Genomic DNA, 19,496 nt, shown 5'->3' on the forward strand with positions numbered 1-19,496 from the left:
TAACCCATTCCTATTAATCCTAGTACCACCATGTGGCAGTGGCTTACTGGTAATGCTTGAACATCTTTCTCCTTTGGCGGCTGGATGGCATCTTTGACTCTATCTTCTTTCTCCCTGTTTCTCTGCTTGGATTTCCTGCCTAGCTGTATTCTGCCCTGCTGTAGGCCAAAGCAGCTTTGTTCATCAACCAATAAAAGCAGCACATATCCCATAGTGTACAGAAGGACATCCCACATCATTTCCCCTTTTCTGTCTAATTAAAAAGGAAATGTTTAACTTTAACAATGTAAAATTGCATATAAAAAACAGTTACAAGCAATAATTACAATTATAATGTTTAGTCTATTTGCATTTGTCAAAATTAAAGACAATACTCTATCATCTATCCTATCTTTGTTAGTCCAAAGTCTTATATCTAATTTATCCTTTATCATAACTAAGGAAAACTACAATTATCTAGTCTTCAACTCCATCAAAGACCCCAGAAGGATATAATATAACCTGAGTAAACAGATAGTGCCCTGTAAGCAACTTCCAAAAGTCTACAAATGGCAGAGACATCTGGCTACCTGGACAGTCACCCAAAGTTTCTCTGCAATGTTGGGCCATCTATCTTTAGCCTATAGGCCTAGAGTATCTGGCAGACTTCTCAATGAAGCAGGAGATTTGAAGATCTGTTCTACTTTGTAGTGGCAAAGTTCATCAGTCACTTTCTTCTGTGTCCTGTAGAATGTCTGGCAGACTCTTTCGTGAAGCAGGAACCCCTGAAGGGCTGTCCTACCTTGTTTTGGCAAGTTCAGCAGTCACTTTCCTGTGGGTCCTGCATGTCCAGTTTATGCAGCATACAGTCAATCATTCCACGCAAGAACAGTTTCTTGTCCAAATGGCTGGTCTTGCCACAATGAAATCAAACTCCATAGGGAGCTTCCTCGATGCCCATCATCCTCTCTGAAGTAATCGGTGCTGCCAGGAGCAGATGTGTCTCACTGTCAAGAAAAGTCTTAGTTCTTAAAACATTTTAAATTTTATATTCTGAAGGTCTTTGAAGTGTTTGAAGACTACCTATCCCTCTGAAATATGTCTCTATATATCTAGAAAACCTAACTAGCACGACTATAAGTTCGACTACTATAGGTGACTATTAATTTGTATTTCTTAACTAGACATTACATATTTAAATGAACTGCATAAGCATAACACCTTCAACAAGAGTAGAAATATATATGTAGTATAACAAAATTGACCTTAAATTTCTATCAATATGCAAAAATCCTTTAAACAAGAATATAAACATATACAGTGTAACAATGGAAAAATATGAGATTAATAGTTATCTTTTTATCATGTATTCCTATATTCTCCTAAATATAATAAACATCCATAGCCTACCAAATATCCAAAGACCATCCATAACCCCCCCTCCTTGCAATTCTTGGGAATATGGATGTTGTTTTCTCCAAACTGCTTCCTGCTGTCTGTGGGTGAAGTACCTTCAGGGTCCCCGGGCCATCATTCCTATCAGAGACCTTTCGGGGGTGTTCTTTGATCAAATCATATTAGCCTGGTAAGAGTCCACAGCTTCCCATTGTCTGTGGAAACAAAAGCAGAACTGCTTCTCCAAAGCAATGTATCTTTTTTCCCCATCATTTTAAAACTTTATTTTACATACCAACCACAGTTTCCCCTTCCTCCTCTCCTCCCGCTCCCTCCTCCTGTCTCCCTTCTACACCCCCCCATCCACTCCCCTCCACCTCCATTCCGATGGGGTGAGGTCTCCCATGGGAATCAACGAAGCATGGCATATCAAGTTGAGTCAGGTAGCTACAGGTGCCGTAGCCTAAGACTGTGAGAGGCACTTTCAGACGACAGCATGAGAATGATTGGTTAAAGCGGTGTTTAGGCTTTTCCAATTGGTTTACAATAATGTTACAGTAAACTCCTTCTAATGTATTGTTTGCCTTTGTTATGTGTGTTTAGGAGGTGATTCCTCACATGGCTAAGGAGTATGGATTCCAGTATGAACTTGTCCAATATAAGTGGCCCCGCTGGCTTCATCAGCAGACTGAAAAGCAACGAATCATTTGGGGTTACAAAATTCTCTTCCTTGATGTCCTTTTTCCACTAGCAGTGGACAAAATCATATTCGTCGATGCCGATCAGGTAATAAGAATAATTGTTTTTAGTAATGTTTTCCCTCTAACCGAATATGAACCTGAGGATTTGTGTTGATCACTTGTTATCATTGTACTTCATAAATAGACAAGGCGTGATTGTAATGTATTCGTGGCGTACCTTAAGTTTCAGAGCCATCTGACAGAACGCGGGCAGAGGTAAAAGTGTGTCAAGAATCACCCACCGGTTGCTTAGAACATGGCAGATTGTATCCAACACAGCCATTTTTTGGTTTTATATTTTGTTTGTTTGTTTTAATTTGTCATGTAAAAATAAGCCATGCCTAGATTGGTCATTGTAAAAATAGTTATATGAATTTGTGTGGATATGAGTTGGTTTTCTTTTTAACTGGCTGTTTCTTCTTGCTGGAAATATTCATGGTTGCACACAAGCCTTCTCATTGTTGCGCCTTCAACAGCTTGGTTTGACACTGACGCAGTTACCAAGTCTCCATGTGTCTGCCACTTAAAGGCTCTACATTTATCTGGGAAAAAATTAAAGGCCACCTCAACTCCAAAATTGTTTCATATAAAAGTTATGGCTTTTTCCTTTACCTCATTTCAGTATCCTTATAATCACTAATCATGAAAAAATATTTGAAAAAATGTACCGAATTTTTAGTAGTACTAAGTATAAATGTATATAAACTACATACACAAGATAGAATTTTCATATTGAGGCCAAAAGGTGTATTTTCAAGTTCTATATTAGAAGTTGCTTATGCTCACTGAGTGTGGTGACATTTGTTTCTAAGTACAATACTTGAAAGACAGGCAGGCAGATGAGGAGTTCAAGGCCAGCCTGAGGCACAAATGAGAAGGAAAGGAAGAAATGACTTGCTCTCCTATGCTACTATTTTGTTGCAAGTTAATTTCAACTACTATAATAAAAACTTTAAAGGAGAAGCTAGCATGGTGATAAGTTAGCCAAATGTATTGACAGTCAATCCTGGAACCCATGGAAAAGTTCCAGGGAAGGAGGGGAGAAACCCCACAAGGTTGTCCTCTGAACTCCATGCTCAGGCCAAGGCATGTATGCCCAACTGTACACACACAGACACACACACACACATGTGCACACATGCATGCACACAGGAGCATACACACTCACACACCACGTGCACACACACATGCACACATACACACACGCATGAATACACATATGCATGTACACACACGCACATACTAGTTTGCTTATGAATGATATAAGTAGGTATCTCATTGATAAGATAGTAATTATACAGATAAAGAACATAAAGTTTATGTTTCTGTTAATCTCTGAGAACAAGAAAAAATGAGTATTTTGTAAATCCGTGCTGTATGACAATGGTATGAGGAAATGCACCTCTCTACATATGTGCAGTAAGGTAGCAATTTGAAATTTACATTGAAAGAGCTTTGATGTCTTACGGTCTGCACTGTAGAGAGACACTGTTTTCGTTACTTAGATTGTGAGACATGACCTGAAAGAACTTCGAGATTTTGATCTGGGCGGAGCTCCTTACGGATACACTCCATTCTGTGACAGCCGCACCGACATGGATGGATACCGCTTCTGGAAAACGGGATACTGGGCGTCACATCTTGTGAAAAGGAAATACCACATCAGGTGGGACACTGGGTGCTCTTCTGCTTTGCGGCTGGCCATGGTATTCATTCTGTGCCGTCTGTGGAAGTCCCTGCTGTGCCTGAATTTAACATAGGAGCTCATAGAGGTTTCACAGCTTCAGTCTCCTGCTTTGTAGCCATGGCAACTGAGGCAGTCAGCACTCAGGTGACTTGCTCAGGCCTTCCTTTCCTAGCACTTGGGTGAACCAAGAGTCAAGACCTAATGACACAGTTCAGGAGCGTGCAGTATCTGCTGTAAGATGGAGTTTTGTTTGTCAATAGCAAAGTGCAGGCACTGATTCCAACAGCAACTTGTCTGTAAGCTACGAGTCTCATGAGAACTTACAAAGGTCTGAGATGGCCTGAAGTGTGTACGTCCTGCCTTAGTTACAGCAAACCTCAAACTCTTTGGAAATGCGGGAACTCTGGACTCCATGTATGGGAGAAATATTTGCTGGGTTCTAAGGAGTCTGTCCTGCTTTGCTTTCTGCCGTTGTAATAAACACTGGGACAAAAAGTTGCTTGAGGAGCAAAGGGTTTGCTGCATTTTGGTCCTTGCGGACTATCATGAAGGGAAGTCTGGGCAGGAATGCAAGGCAGGAACCGGGAGCTCGAATGAAGGCCAGAGGAGAACCACTGGTTCCTAGCTCGCTCTGTGTAGCTGCCCAATTTGTTTCTAATACACCCACCACCTGCCCAGGGATCACACCACCCACCACGGTCTGGGCCCTCCTGCATCAGTCATTAATCATGAAAATGCCCCCACAGACCTGCCTACAGGCTAATCTGATGGAGGCATCTTCTCAACTGGTTTCCTCTTCCCAAGGGACTCTAGCATGTGTTGAATTGACAACAAAACTAACAAGCGCAGTCTCTACAGATAGCGTCATTGTTATACACAGTCATGGGGACCAGCGCAGCCTCTACAGATAGTGGCATTGTTATACACAGTCATGGGGACCAGCGCAGCCTCTACAGATAGTGTCATTGTTATACAGTCATGGGGACCAGCGCAGCCTCTACAGATAGTGGCATTGCTATACAGTCATGGGGACCAGTGCAGCCTCTAGAGATAGTGTCATTGTTATACACAGTCATGGGGACCAGCGCAGCCTCTACAGATAGTGTCATTGTTATACTGTCATGGGGACCAGCGCAGCCTCTACAGATAGTGTCATTGTTATACAGTCATGGGGACCAGCGCAGCCTCTACAGATAGTGGCATTGCTATACAGTCATGGGGACCAGTGCAGCCTCTACAGATAGCGTCATTGCTATACGCAGTCATGGGAGAAAGCCACACAAGCACCACAGATGACTAAGCAGTGTTCCTTTTTTCAGTGCTTTGTATGTGGTGGATCTCAAGAAGTTCCGGAGAATTTCAGCAGGTGATAGACTCCGGGGCCGGTACCAAGCTCTTAGTCAAGATCCAAATAGTCTTTCAAACCTAGATCAGGTAAGCACTATGACCAATTCTAATGAGTAAATAGACCTGTGTGTATAAACTCTTTCGATATCCTTCATACACATAAAATGTTTTCTTTGCAGATTCTTTTTCAGCCTTCTCTCCTTTGTGCAAATACTTCCACTTACACCCTTTTCATTTCAAGCTGAATGTTTTTTATTCCAACAGTGTTCTCACTTTCACATTGCAAACCTATTCTTTCTTCCCTATAACCTGGCTCATTTCCCCACCCTCTCTCCTTCGTTTCCGTCTTTCGCAGGCCCGCCTCCCTCTCCCGTTAGTCTGCTGAAGTTCAAGAAAAAGTCTCTTTGTCCTGTGCTCCCTGAGGACACCTGAGAGGCGTGTCTTTCCTCACATGCCAGTGAACTATTCATTGTCTCCCCAAAAAGAGTTCAGATAATTAAATCAGATGTGAAGGACAGTGCAGTTCACAATCCTCCCCATTCCTGTTTCCTAAAACCATTCATACTCACTCAGCTGGTGTGTTTTGTACACCCTGTAAGTGCTGCACTCTTTCCTAAGACCTAAAGCCACAGATAACAGAGCAAACTATTCTTGAGGTCACGATGCTTTCCTTCTAGTTACAATATATGTGTATATGTGTGTGTACATACATGTGTGTGATTAATTTTTGGAAAAGAAGTAAAATAGAAAAACATTATAGATTCAGAATGGCCAATCAAGGGTGGGGGTTAGTGTCAAGTAGGTACCCATTTGTCCCTCTGAAGACACAATTTGATTGGGTTTCATATAGTGTTGGAGGTGGGCATTTTATGTTTGAGAAATATTAAGAATTTTTGGTTATTTATAAGGTTAAATACATATCCAACATGCATGGATGTTACCCATAGTGTTGTATATTAACATTCATAGCTTTAATTTCAACAGACAAAAATTTCGTATTGTTTATCTATTGCTACATAATACCTCACTGTAAAATCTAGCAGCTAAAATGAGGCAGTGTCTATGAACCGGTCACAGAAGGCAGACATAGCTGAGGATCTGCCACACCTCTCAGAAGCAGCTCCCTTGAGGCTTGCTGAGATGAGGTCATCCTGACTGTGTGGACTTCCCCCAAAGCCATAAAGACTCGTGTGGGCTTAGAGCAAGTGTCAGTTTTTGCCATATGGCCTTATCACTAGAGCATGGAAAGGTCAGAGGAAGAGGGAATGCCAAAAAAATTGAAGTCACAATCCACTATAATATCATTTTGCTGCTTTAACTGGCACATTTTACCGACACATTAATTTTACATATTAATGTGATTCAACGTGATATTTTCGAAACTGCACCGATGGGTTGAATCCCCTGCCCTTTGCCCCTCACGTCTTCCCATCCCTCGGCACACTTCCCAGCCTCCACTAACCACTCTTGACACTGAGGTTGGTGTGGGCTTTAGTTCCTGCGTGTGAGAAAACCCTGGGAATTAGTCTTTCCGTGTCTGGGTTATTTCATCTAACACGGTCTTCTCCACCTCACTTTTGCTGAAAATAATGGGACTTCGTTTTTCTCTTTATGACTCCTCTACTCACTTTTTTGTTTTGCTTTGTATGTATATGATTTTATGTATCTGTACGAAATCTAGGAAACACAGATGAGAGGAAACACGTGGTACTTGCCTTTCTGAGACTGGCTTACTTTATTTAATGTGATCATCTCCAGTTGCAGTCATTTCCAAATGATAAGAGTTTCATTCTTCATGTTAGTCCGTGTGTGCCTTTCATTGATGGTAGCATTTTTCTGAAGAAATATCCTCTCACTTGCAGATAGCAGGACTTTGATCCCTTCTTTCCAACTGCATATTTTATTCCATTTTCTTGTTTTATTTAACTTTTCTAGAACATCCTAGTGGATATTTAGTAGGGGTAGTGAGAGTAGAACCCCAAAGTTATGACTCTTTTTTTTAAAAGATTTTATTTATTTATTACATATACACCAGATTGAATTGTAGATGGTTGTCAGCCACCATGTGGTTGCTGGGAATTGAACTCAAGACCTCTGGAAGAGCAGTCAGTGCTCTTAACCTCTGAGCCACCTTGACTCTTAAGGATACACGGGACATCTGTTGCAAAGTACCTCAGCTCCTCAGAGACTGGGGTGGTATGCTTAGATATCTGCATTTCTAGGAAGAAGGAAGGGCTGTGGCTGGCATACAAATAGATATCTCAGGGACAACACACTAAGTCTCTCTAAAAGTCTCTGACCTTAGCAGCTAGGCCCATTCTTCAGACTATGTGCCAGCAATCCTTGCTTGGAAAGCCTTGGGCAGGCAGAAATGTGAAATTGTTCTTGCATCTTTTCCAATGAAGAGGAAGACTGCTTGAGAGTCTGGAGACTATGATGGTGCCCAAGGCAGGTAGCAGTGGCGGGCGCTGGAGAGGTGGCTCAGAGGGGAAGAGCACACACCGCTCTCCAGAGGCCTGGGTTTGGGTCCCAGCACCTACAGTAGTGGTTCACAGCTGCCTCTGGAGCTTGCTCTTCCGGCCTCAGCAGGCGCCATGCACACCTGCAGTGCGCTTACACGCATAGAGACAAAGCACTCTTACACATAAATAAAAATCAAGATTTCAAATTTTGAAAAACAAACATAAGTAGCAAGGACAGGCAGGTATAAGCACTTATTCCTGCCTGTGGCGTTTGGGTAAGTAGAGAAAATGGGGCCGTACACTGCAGGTAACACAGAGTGATGGTTTTCAGACGCTCGTATTCATCCCTGATTCTGGATGTAGTTCAAGGTTATACATGGTATGACCCAAATTCTTAGGTTAAGAATGCCAAGCTTAACATATGGAGGTATCTCAATTTCATTGAATTTTTATGATATATTTAAAGTCTAAGTGACAACTAGATTCGATCTCAGGCATATTAATTTTTCCCTATAGGATCTTCCCAACAATATGATATACCAAGTTGCCATTAAGTCTCTTCCTCAAGACTGGCTGTGGTGTGAGACCTGGTGTGACGATGAATCTAAACAAAGGGCCAAAACAATTGATCTGGTGAGTGTCTGTACCCTCATTTGCATATAAGCAATATATAAAAATGTTCACGCTTAAATGCATGGCTTTACAAATGAAACAGCACACACATATTATGACCACACTTCTTCTTTTGCTTAGTCTCTTATGAGTTAAGTAAGAAGCTGTGTTCAGGGGTCCCCAAGACTACCCTGAGGCTTGCTGAACTGTAAAAATAGACTATATATAAAGATATCCCTGGCAAAGTTCAAAAGAAAGGGAGTGAATGAGACCTGCAGACACTGTGAAAAGAACATATCTGAGAACCCTGGCATAGAAAACTTCTCCAGTCAGTTAGCAGATGAGATATCTCCAGGTCAGGAACATCTAGAGCACCAAGTGGACAAGACCAAAGGGGAACATCTGCATTGTAAATTATAGTTAAAACCCTAGTACCTACAACAGGGACGTTTACTGAAGGCTGCCAGGGGCAAACAGCAGCTCACACGTGAAGACTGGCCCATCAGAAGAAAAGTCAGTTCTCAGCAGACACTCTGAAACTGTGAGGCTTGGAACAGGTCTTTCAAACTCTGAAAGACCACAGCTGCCAAGGCAGAATAGCAAACCCATCAACACCAAAGGAAGAAGAAAACTTTGCTGCTCTCCCTCTACTCAACAGCCTACTATAGAGGAGGGTAAATGGAGTGTGCAACACGTCCTGACCCTGAGTCCTGGTGGAGGGTGGTGATGGGCCCACACCCGCGTGTGAGGGAAGCGTTTAGCTGTGGTGGCTCACTTGCAGTTCAGAGGTTCAGTCCGTCATCATCACGGTGGGACATGGCAGTGTGAAGACAGACACGGTGCTGGAGAAGTAGCTAGGAGTCCTACTTCCTGCAAGCAACAGGAAGTGGACTGTGTGTCACTCACACTGGGTGACGCTTGAGTAAAAGAGACCTCAAAGCCTGTACCCACAGTGACATACTTCCTCCAACAAGGCCACACCCCTAATCTTTCCCAAATAGTTCTGTACACTAGAACTAAGCATTCGAGAGTATGAGCCTGTGGGGGCTATTTTCATTCAAATCACCACAGGACCTTAGTAAAGATCTTAGAAAATACAGAGACCATTGAGCTGCTAGTCAGCATGCTTCTTAAAGGACATGGCAGAAACTGGCCCAGTCATGGAGAGGAGCCAAGTTCTAGTGTGCCAGGTTGGCCCAGCCACAAGGTGTCCCCTGCCTCTCTCAGCTCTCCCAGGCAAGGGTGAGAGAGAACTCTGTCTGGCATCCCTGGCCTCCTACAGGGGTGTTCTCGGAACTGCTGCTTTGGGCTTCCTGCCCTGGCTCACCAGTTTCCAACTCCTGTCCTCATCTGTATGGAGGCTGTAATCCTTTGACTACAGGACTGTGTCCCTGGAGTCTGAGTCCAGACTTACTGTCTCCCAGTCATGGCCATCCCCACTGAAAGGGTTCAGACAAGACTCTTGGTGTACTGCAGAGGATCCGGGAGACTGCACAGTAAAGCAGGGCGGTGCAGACAAAAGCCAGAGGGACTGTTGTCCCAGGCTCCACACGAAGCGTGTCAGTCTGCGCAGTTTTAGACCTTTGGTGGTGTGCCGGTCTCCTCTGGAGCAGGAGAGGACACGGTGATGTGATGCATTCCGTAGGCGGGTACGTCAGCCCTGCTGCGCTCCGTTCTCAAACCTCATCAGTAATGAAAGCTGGGTTGGCCTAGTCTGCACTTTCACAGACTGTTGACCATGAAGGAGTGGGCAGGTCAGCTCCGGTGTCCTCCAGTCCTGCTAATGTCTAGTCACCCAACAAACAGTGGGGCTGTGTATGCTCTTCATAATTACAGCACATCACGTGAGCCCTCGTGACACACGCAGGGCCTCTAGTATGTCCTTTACTTCTCCTGAAATGTGCTTTCTTTCCTGTTTTACTAACAAATTTTGTTTGAACTTTTAGTGCAATAATCCCAAAACAAAAGAACCCAAGCTAGAAGCTGCTGCGAGGATTGTCCCAGAATGGGTCAAATATGATACAGAAATAAGAAAATTATTAGATCACCTTGAAAATAAGAAAAATACAAGTAAGTGATTGCCCTGCATGTGAGACATTTGATGTGTTAATGAAATCAGGGTAAGTCACTGTCATGAAAGGGCTGTTAACATTCCACTAGGAAATTATATGATGTGATTAAGAATTTCATTTTAGAGGCTGGAGAGAAGGCTCAGCAAGTACGCGCCCGGCTGCTCTTGCAGAGGCCCTGTTCCAGTTCCCAGCACCACATGTGGTTCACACCCATCGGTGACTCTAGTCTAGGGATTCGGTGCCTTTGTTTAACTTCCTTAAGCACCAAGCATGGTGCACACACACATAAATTAAATAATACATCTAATTAAAATTTTAAAGTATTTTAAAGGATTTTATTTTAGACAAGCTAAGCTCACAAATTTTTTAGTAAAATGTATATAATTGCATGTATTAGCAGTGTTCTCTGAAACATTCAGGCATATTTAAGACAGAGAATATAGCTTTAATTCCAATCTTTATGTAAAGAATAGTATAACATGATTTTAGGTAACGTGTTTATTAAAGCACAAAGGTTAAAAATAGAGGAGCTTTTATCTCTAAGATTATACTGAATTTCCCAAATGTGAAAGACCCAAGAAAGCCCTCAAAAATAACTTAAAAATGTTTTTGATAGCTCACAAAAAACATTATGTCCTTCCTCCCTTGAGAACTGTCATTTATAACACAGGTGTCCCTCCTCCCTGGTCCTAGCATCTTTACTCATGAGTTGAATGTTTTGAACCTGATTTTCTTCATTTATCTTATTTAAAAAGTTGCCATTATCTTGAAATTTCATCACTGAATATAATCATTCAACAAATGTGTTTTTCTTCCTAGGAATTTATTCACTTCATCCAGGATACCCAATGTTTGCTGTATAGTTGCTTATAATACTCTTTTTTGTTCTTTTTATTTATTCTACTATTATGCAATACATCCCAACTATAGCCTCCCCTCCCTCCACTCTTCCTGCCTCCCCTGTCCCCAGATGCTCCCCTTCGCATTTCCCTTCAAAAGCAAGCAGGCTTCCAGGGATATCAACAAAACGCAGTAGGATCATTTACAATAAGACCAGGCACAAACCCTCATATCAAGGCTGGACAAGGCAACACAGTAGGAGGAAAAGAGACCCACAAATAGGCAAAATAGAGGCAGCTCCCACTCCAGCTGTTAGGAGCCCCCAAAGAACTCAAGGTAAACAAGCATAAGGTGTATGCAGAGGGGCTACCTCAGAGGCATGCAAGCTCCGTGATTGCCTCTTGGGTCTCTGTGAACCCCCATGATCCTGTAGACTGTGTTCCTCTGGCGTGCTCGACCCCTCCAGGTCCTACAGTCCTTCCTCCTGTCTTCCTTGGTTACCTGAGCTTTGACTAATGTGTGGCTGTGGTCTCTGCTGCTGACTGGGCTACACAGCAATCTATGAGTATAGCAGAGTATCATTAGGAATCATTTCATTGACTTTTTTTTTTGCCAGTCCTATTTAGTTCTACCCTAGGTCTCTGAACCATCCATCTTCTGGGCCCCAGCCATCAGGGCAGTGTCAGGCGTGGGCTCTTTCATGGCGTGGGCCTCAGTCTAGGTTAGTGATCGGTTGGCCACTCCCACAAATGCCATCCTTGTCCCAGCACGTCTCCCAGACAGGACAGGTTGTCACACGTCTGGCAGACAGGACAGGTTGTCACGTGTCTCCCAGGCAGGACAGGTTGTCACATGTCTCGGAGACAGGACAGGTTGTCACATGTCTTGTAGCTGGGTTGGTGCCCCAGTCCCACCGCTGGAAAGGTAGCCTAATTACAGGAAATGGCTGGTTCAGGCTTCCTATCCCCCATTACTAGGAGACCTCACTAGGATTGTCCTCATAGAGTCCAGGAAGTTTCCACTGACTAGGTTTCCAAATGCCCCATTTTCCAGTACACTCTCCCTCCATCCCTCCCTCCCCAGCCTGATCCCTTCCCATCTCCAGTTTACCCACAAAATCTATCCCATATTCCCTTCCCAGAGAGTCATGCAGCCCCCCCAACCCTCCTTGTCACTTCTATGGGACTGTGGACTGTAGCATGGTTATCCTTTACTTAACAGCTAACATTCATTATAATCGAGTACATACCATGTTTGACTTTCCAGGTCTGGGTTGTCTCGCTCAGGATGATCTTTTTTCTATTTCTATCCATTTGTCTACAGATTTCATGATGTAATTTTTAGCAAAAAAAAAAAATTCTATTGGTTCTTTGGGAATTTCCCTTGTACCCCAGTCCTGCTCATTTCCCAGTCCCTGCCCCTCACTCCTGCAGCACCCCCTCCCCCCGGCCCCCCGCCCGGAGAAAAATGTTAAAATATCAACTGAAAATACAGCAAACAAAAGGGTCACTCCACCTTCCCAGAACCTCTTCCCTCATCTCAGTGACACTGGGAGCTGCTGCGTGTCACCCAGGGCTCCCTTTGTCCACCCAGCTCTCAGTGGCACACATGTTTATGATGCATTAGAATGGGAACCAAAACATACAAAGAGCTCTCCCCGCAATGAATGACAACATATAGACAGTAAGTCAATAGGCAAGAGTCTCTGTCAAGACTTTGACTTTCTAATGTATCTCATTCCTTAACGAGATTTTAGGCTAATTTTATACTCTGAGATTTCAAAAACTAAACAGACTTTCCTTCCCCTGCAGTTTCTGCACATGATGAACTCTAGCGCTGACTTCCAGAAGATAAAATATGACAAAAATCTGCCACCTGCTGGGAATTTGTGGAACTGCTGAAACTAGTAGGCCATTTCATACAAATTATTGACATACTTTTTATAAACTTTATTTAAAACACTTGTAAAGTTTTGAAATAAACTTAATTTATGTGGTTACCAGATTATCCCTTTTGTGGTTGCTTAAGATGTTAACGTTGTTGTTATTGTTGTTGTGACCGTTAGTTTGATGCTGTCAAACATCCTGGAAGGTCTGTGAAACTCCTTGAAGGTCCTCACTGGTGTTTATCAAACCATCAGCATCTTTTGGTATTCCAGCTTTAAGCGCATCCATGTTCCCTTACTCACAGAATGCATTTAAAACTACAGAAATTCATGCTTTTTAAGAAAAGGGACTCATGGCTTTCTCTACTAAAAACAAGCTAATTGCATGCTTCAACTATCATTTTTAAATGGAAGTCATGTTGCACTGTAATCATCTTAAATCATAGGTTTTAATCTTGTGCTGTGTTTACATTGTTCTAAATGTTTCTATTTCATAAACTGATATGCATGTCCATACATGTATGTATTTTTAAGACTGGATCCTTTTATAGAATTTAAATAAATGATGTAAACTGGATAGTCCTATAGAAGCTAAGTAAAAGATCTGTCCTGCTGCGTTTACATAGATAAATAGCAATAGTAAACAGTTTCTAACTATTCAAATATTCTATACTTATAGCATCTTGGGTCTAGAACATTCATCAGTGTCATTTAAATCTCATCCTCCAAAGTGCCACAGGATGTCCAGCCTGTGGCCCTTGGCTGCATTCATCCCAGGGGCGTTATCAGTGGCGCTATCTCGTGTGTAGATGCGCCTCATGCTGCATACGAGAAGGCTGGACACCTCTGATAGGTCTGCTGTGGCCTGAGAAATGCCGGTGTGCTCCAGGCACCCTCGAGTCTGTCAGATGGAGTCGCAGGTCATCTGGAAAACCTCACCTCTGAGACAGACTGTTCATCTGGGTCAGGTTTGTACACAGATTCCATACTGAGACAGAAGCCATCTGTGCCTTGATTCCCTTTAGCTCTTTGGGGTTAGATAATCCACTGTATCTGACAGAATATCCTAGAAAATTTGGAAAGTACCCACGTTCATCAGCTTTCTGTTGCTGTGACAGAGTGCCCGGGATAACACGTTAAGGAAGAAAGGTCTGTTTCCCTCAGGATTTCAGTCCATGGTCACTTGCCCACGGTGCTTTGGGCTCATGAGAGCACAGTGCATCATGGGAGCACGAGGAGGAGGTGTGTTCCCCTCACGGCTGTGGGAACCCAGCCTTTCCTTCAGATCCAAACCTGGACAGCATCCTTCCTGGGAGTCCACTCACTCCAAGTAAGAGAACACCCTCCTCTCCCTCTTTGCTCACTGTTTTTATTACTTAAGACACTCAAGCTGTATTAATTCATTTCTGCGTTAACATATCAGATTTGATAGTTCCCTTCTATCATCTGGTGATTCAAAAGACTAAATTTACATGTGTCTCATGTCTAGACTATTTTAGTTATGTCTTTCTTTGCAAGGACACTCTTTAATAAAGTGCCCTGTGCTGGATAGTTTTATGTCGACTTGACAAAAACCTGAAGTCATCCGACAGGAGGAACTCTCAATTACGAAAATGCCACAGGATGGGGCTGCAGGCAATTTTCTTTTTTTTTTTTTTCTTTTTTCTTTTTTTCTTTTTTCTTTTTTTTTTTTTTTGGTTTTTACGAGACAGGATTTCTGTGTATTGTTTTGGAGGCTGTCAGTCCAGCCCGGCCTCAAACTCACAGAGATCTGCCTGCCTCTGCCTCCCGAGTGCTGGGATTAAAGGCATGCGCCACCAATGCCCGGCAGCAGGCAATTTTCTTAATAGGTGATAGACGGGGAGGCCCAGCCCACTGTGGGTGGAGCCATCCTGGGCTGTGGTCCTGGGTTCTATAAGAGAGCGGGTGAGCAAGCCAGTAAGCAGTATTGTTTCACTGCAGCACGTGGCCTCACCGGAATCTACTCTTGTCTCCGCTAAGGAGTGTGGCTCAGTCCACGGCCCACCAACCACCACCACTGAGGCCACAAAATGTAGTTTTTAACTAAGTCTCTATAATTCTATTTTACCAATAGAGACACAGGAGCCAGATGCTGGGGTGAAAACCTGCCAGCTCCAAGAGGCAGGGGGAAACAAGCAGCTGCTTCCTCCTTTGTTGCCTTCCTGCAAAGAGAGCTTCTCTTCTGCCACCATCCCAAACCAAAAGTCCTGACAAACTCAAAACCCCACCCTCCTACTTCCTGCCCCACCCTCCTACTTCCTGTCTCACCCTCCTACTTCCTGTGCACTTTCTAGCTGTCAGCTGACCTCCCCCTGCCCCCTATAGTTTTTTTTTTCTAATTGGTTGCTTGCAGCACCTGTTGATCTATGGTTGGATTTACTTAATCTTTTAAAAGGGTATGATAGGGCTGAACCATGCTACAACCAGAAACAGGTTTCTCCAGTAAAAAGTGCAATCTCAGGGTTCGTACTGTGATTAGATTTCCTGCAACAAATCAGCACCTTCCATGGCCTCTGCATCAGCCTGATTCCAGATTCCTACCCTGACTGAGTTCCTGTCCTGACTTCCTTCAGTGAACAGTAATGAGAAAGTGTTAGCCAAACAACCCCCTTCCTCCCCAAGCTCTGGTCATGCATGGTGTTTCATCACAACAATAACCCTGACTGGGACAGAAGTTGGGACTAGGAGTAGGTTAATGCTGTGACTGAGCTGATGAGACTGTCTTGGGGAGGACTCTGGAAGGACTCTGGAACGCTGGTCTAGAAAAGCCATTAAGTGTGGAGAGCTCAGTGGGCTGTTCTGACAGGAATCTTGAGCAAAGGGCTGGAGGCCTGGCCTGTGAAGCTTCAGGGGGAAGGAAAGACTCTGCTGGGGCATTTGTGTGAAGAATCGGTGGCTTCTGGTCAGCTGGAGCTGAAGAATTGGCTGTGGTTACCATGAGACCAGAACCACTAAAGTAAAACCTTTACTCTGCCACAGCAATGGATGCTGGTCAGCGGGCGCTGAAGAAGAGACCAGCATCACTGAGGCAAAGTCGTCCAGGAAGTATTTCCTGAGGGTCCGCACGCAAGCTGTTCTAGAGGTGCCCTTGGTTGAACCGTGCGCTGGCCGCCAACCGATGATGTGTAAGACTCCCAGCTGGTGCTGGCTTTGAAGACATGACGGGGTCATCGAGGACAGCTGAGGCCTGTCACTTCGAGACCACCCATAAAGGTGCAGCCTCAGCAGCAGATGAGCTCTCGGGATTGAAGGGGTCATGCAGAGAAGTTGAGGCTTGGCACCATGAAGTGGACCCGGGAGGGGCTGTTGGTCAAAGTGCAGCCCAGTTGTAGCAGAAAAGCCCAGCATTTTGGAGGTACCAGCACCGGGGGACGGCCACCGCCAGCAGCAGCAGCGCAGTGGAGCCAGCCGGAGCCTGGAGGACAAGCTGTGTTCATTGCAGAGCCAGAGAAGTGGCCCGAGCCCTTTGCAAGAGCCCTGAAGACAGTGAGTCAGTCCCAAACATTGCACATCGAGTGATTTGTGATGTTGGAATCTTTTATCTTATTATGAATGCGCCCTGGTTCTTCCTTCTTGAAATAAAATATTTCACTTACTTTTTTACTTTATAGGAGCCCACACTTGAAAGACTTTTGACTTTAGAAGACTTTGGGTTTTTTTTAAAGACTAAATTTTTAGTGTTTGAATCTGTAAGATTGTGGGCTGCAAAAACCATCTTTTTGTACACTGTGATATGTGTTGTTCTCATTGGATTAATAAAGGACTAATGGCCAATAGATAAGCAGGAAGAGGTTAGGCAGGGCTTTGGACAGTGCAAAAAGAGCGTTTGGGGGAAGGAGGGAGTCACGTCCCTGAAGTAAGTCACCAGGAGCCTCCAGCTAGACACAGGGAAGCAGGAGATGATCATACCACGCTGGAGAAAAGGTACCACAGCGTGACAGAGCATTGATAAGAAACATCGGTTAGTTTAAGGTGCAAGAGCTAGTTAGTAACAAGCGTAAGCTACCAACCGAGCATTTATAATTAAGGATAAGTCTGTGTGGTTATTTGGGAGCCAGCTGACTGGAGAGAGATGACTGACACGGAAAATTGCCTACAATTGTGGGGCTTAAAAGCCTGTAAAATGGTTTATATTGTGATGTTTTATTAATGTGTGTCTTGGGGACAAACAAGAAAGGTTGTGGCTTTACAAGGATTTGTTTGTAAAACTGACAAGGGATCGATTATACGTGACAGTTTTATGCTAAAGTCACCTGAGAGGAGGAAACTTCAGTTAAGAAAATGGGCATTTTCTTAATTGATTGGTGGGGAGGGCCCAGCCCACGGTGGGTGGTGCCATCCCTGGGATGGTGGTCCTGGGTTCCGTAAGAAAGCAGGCTGAGAAAACCATGGTAAGCAGCTCCCCTGCAAGACTCCTGAATCAGCTCCTGCTCCAGGTTCCTGCCGACTTCTCCAGTGATGAACTGTGGTTTGAAAGCCTTTCCTCCCCAGGCTGCTTGGTCAGGTGTTTCATCGGTAACCCTAACTAGGACATGGCCTAATTTAAAATTCTATTATGTTGACTCTCTATGCCTCCAAAGTGCTAGCCACACAGAAATAAGCCCACATTCCACTGACACTGAAGTGCCGCTTGGTGAGGGCACAGCAGCAGAGGACGCCACAGCAAACGGCGCAGTGTAGGCACTGGGTTTGGGACCCTGCAATCTGCCTCTCCCATGCGGCACCGTGTGACTTTTTAACACCACCACCACCTCCTGGAAAAGTCGAGTAGTTTTCACTCCCTCTCTCTTAAGGAAAATGCAAAGCACTACATAGGCTGAGAATCAGATTACTTTGAACTTTACTGATTAAGTTCTCGTGACTCAAGTAGAACCCCACATATACGCTGAAAACTTAATTTTCATAGCACTCAGATGAGCTTAGACGCACATGGCTTTCTTTCAGAGATGTTCACCACTTAGCTCTAGTTTACCCTCAAGTCCCTAATGAGGTAAAATCAAATACACTCCCATCCATGTCAGCTAGAGAAGATACAAATCAGATACTTCATTGATGTTGAAAATGTAGTCAGAGAAAGTGTCTGCCTCTGTGCCAAGTCCCAATTCCAGCAGCTGCAGACTACCTGGCTCTACCACTAACAACTTCCAGAGAACCAGTGGTCATGGCAGAGCTTGCGCAGTGAAGACATGGCTGACCCTTCTGAGAAGCGTCCTTTGCTGAAACATACCAGCTCATAGAACTGATGGGCCTAACACCTGTGCTCAGAACCCAGTCTATGGAGGTCCCCTAGCAGTTACCTTGGCCATTATCATTACGTTAATGAATTTAAGTGACTGCCAAAGAACCAAAGGGTTACAAATTTTAGGCAACTAGGAAGATGGGGCTCAAAGGAAATGAAGTATCGGACCTCTCATAGGCCAGTTGTTTATGACCTAAGACCCCAGACATTCAGTAATCAAAAATCATTAGTGGCTTGAGATTAGTGACGCTGACTCTTGAGGGAGCAGAAGCAGGGTTTTATTGAAGAATGATTACAGAAAACTGCGAGACTGAAGTGAGAGATGGACTCCAATAGGGTGAGGGATTTCCAATAGCAAGCTCTTTTGTCTAGGGTTTTTGCTTCTTTGGGGCTACGGTGAAACTGGACAAACAGTGAGTGCCTGCTGATTGTGTCCTGTATCTCCCATGGAAGGGCTTGCCCAAAAATAGGAAAACAAACTGTAGGCCGTCCTTCAGGTAATTGCATATTTTCAAAGGACTCTGAAGCCCATAGAGCCACTGAGAGTGAGTGTGTGGTGTCTGCTGAGGGAAAAGGAGGCTCTGACAGAGTGAGGCTGTCCCCGCCTCTGCTTCCAGATGTCAAGCAGTGCTGGGCCTTCTGCCTGCCCACATCTTCAGAGTGAGGCTGTCCCTTTCTATGTTGCCAAGATTGTTATCAACAGGACTACTAAGGATTTGGAAAGTTTCTAATCTTTCTGTAAAAGTTCTATGATGAGCTGTGGTGGCACACACCTTTAATCCCAGCACTCAGGAGGCAGAGGCAGGCGGATCTCTGTGAGTTCAAGGCCAGGCTGGTCCCACAGCCTCCAAAACAATACAGAGAAACCCTGTCTGGTAAAACCAAAAAAAAAAAAAAAAAAAAAAAAAGCTCTATGATGAGGGAAGGCCTTCTGTGTATGTTGTCTGAATGGTTGATAATAAAGCACTGTTGGCCAATAGGGAAGCAAGATAGGTTGGACTAGGAGTCAAGGAGGCTTCTGGGCAATGTAGTCAAAAGTAGAGGGTTGCCATGTGTTCCCGGGGAAGAGAAGATGCCATCCTCGGAAAGAAAGTCCTTATAGAAATATATATATTAGTAGTCATGGTTTAATACTCAGACACGACTAATGAGTAGCACTGGACATTGATCGACAGCATTGTAACTAATGGAGTCTCTGTGTGTTATTTGGGGTTGAC

At 44.1% G+C, this 19,496-nt stretch overlaps 1 protein-coding gene across 1 annotated transcript in view; it reads left to right on the forward strand.

Moving 5' to 3' along the window:
* The window catches only part of Uggt2 (UDP-glucose glycoprotein glucosyltransferase 2), a 115,576-nt gene extending 102,443 nt beyond the window's left edge, over positions 1-13,133 (forward strand). Inside the window, exons 34-39 of the mRNA XM_013120121.3 lie at positions 1,978-2,160; positions 3,620-3,780; positions 5,121-5,235; positions 8,127-8,243; positions 10,169-10,292; positions 12,946-13,133. Of these exons, the coding sequence (XP_012975575.1) occupies positions 1,978-2,160; positions 3,620-3,780; positions 5,121-5,235; positions 8,127-8,243; positions 10,169-10,292; positions 12,946-12,968 (723 nt within the window). The 3' untranslated portion in view covers positions 12,969-13,133. The remainder of the gene's footprint in view (positions 1-1,977; positions 2,161-3,619; positions 3,781-5,120; positions 5,236-8,126; positions 8,244-10,168; positions 10,293-12,945) is intronic.
* The last annotated feature ends 6,363 nt before the right edge of the window (positions 13,134-19,496 follow it).

This window comes from Mesocricetus auratus, unplaced genomic scaffold (assembly GCF_017639785.1).
Source record: "Mesocricetus auratus isolate SY011 unplaced genomic scaffold, BCM_Maur_2.0 Super-Scaffold_2245, whole genome shotgun sequence".
In the NCBI taxonomy this organism is placed as follows: domain Eukaryota; kingdom Metazoa; phylum Chordata; class Mammalia; order Rodentia; family Cricetidae; genus Mesocricetus; species Mesocricetus auratus.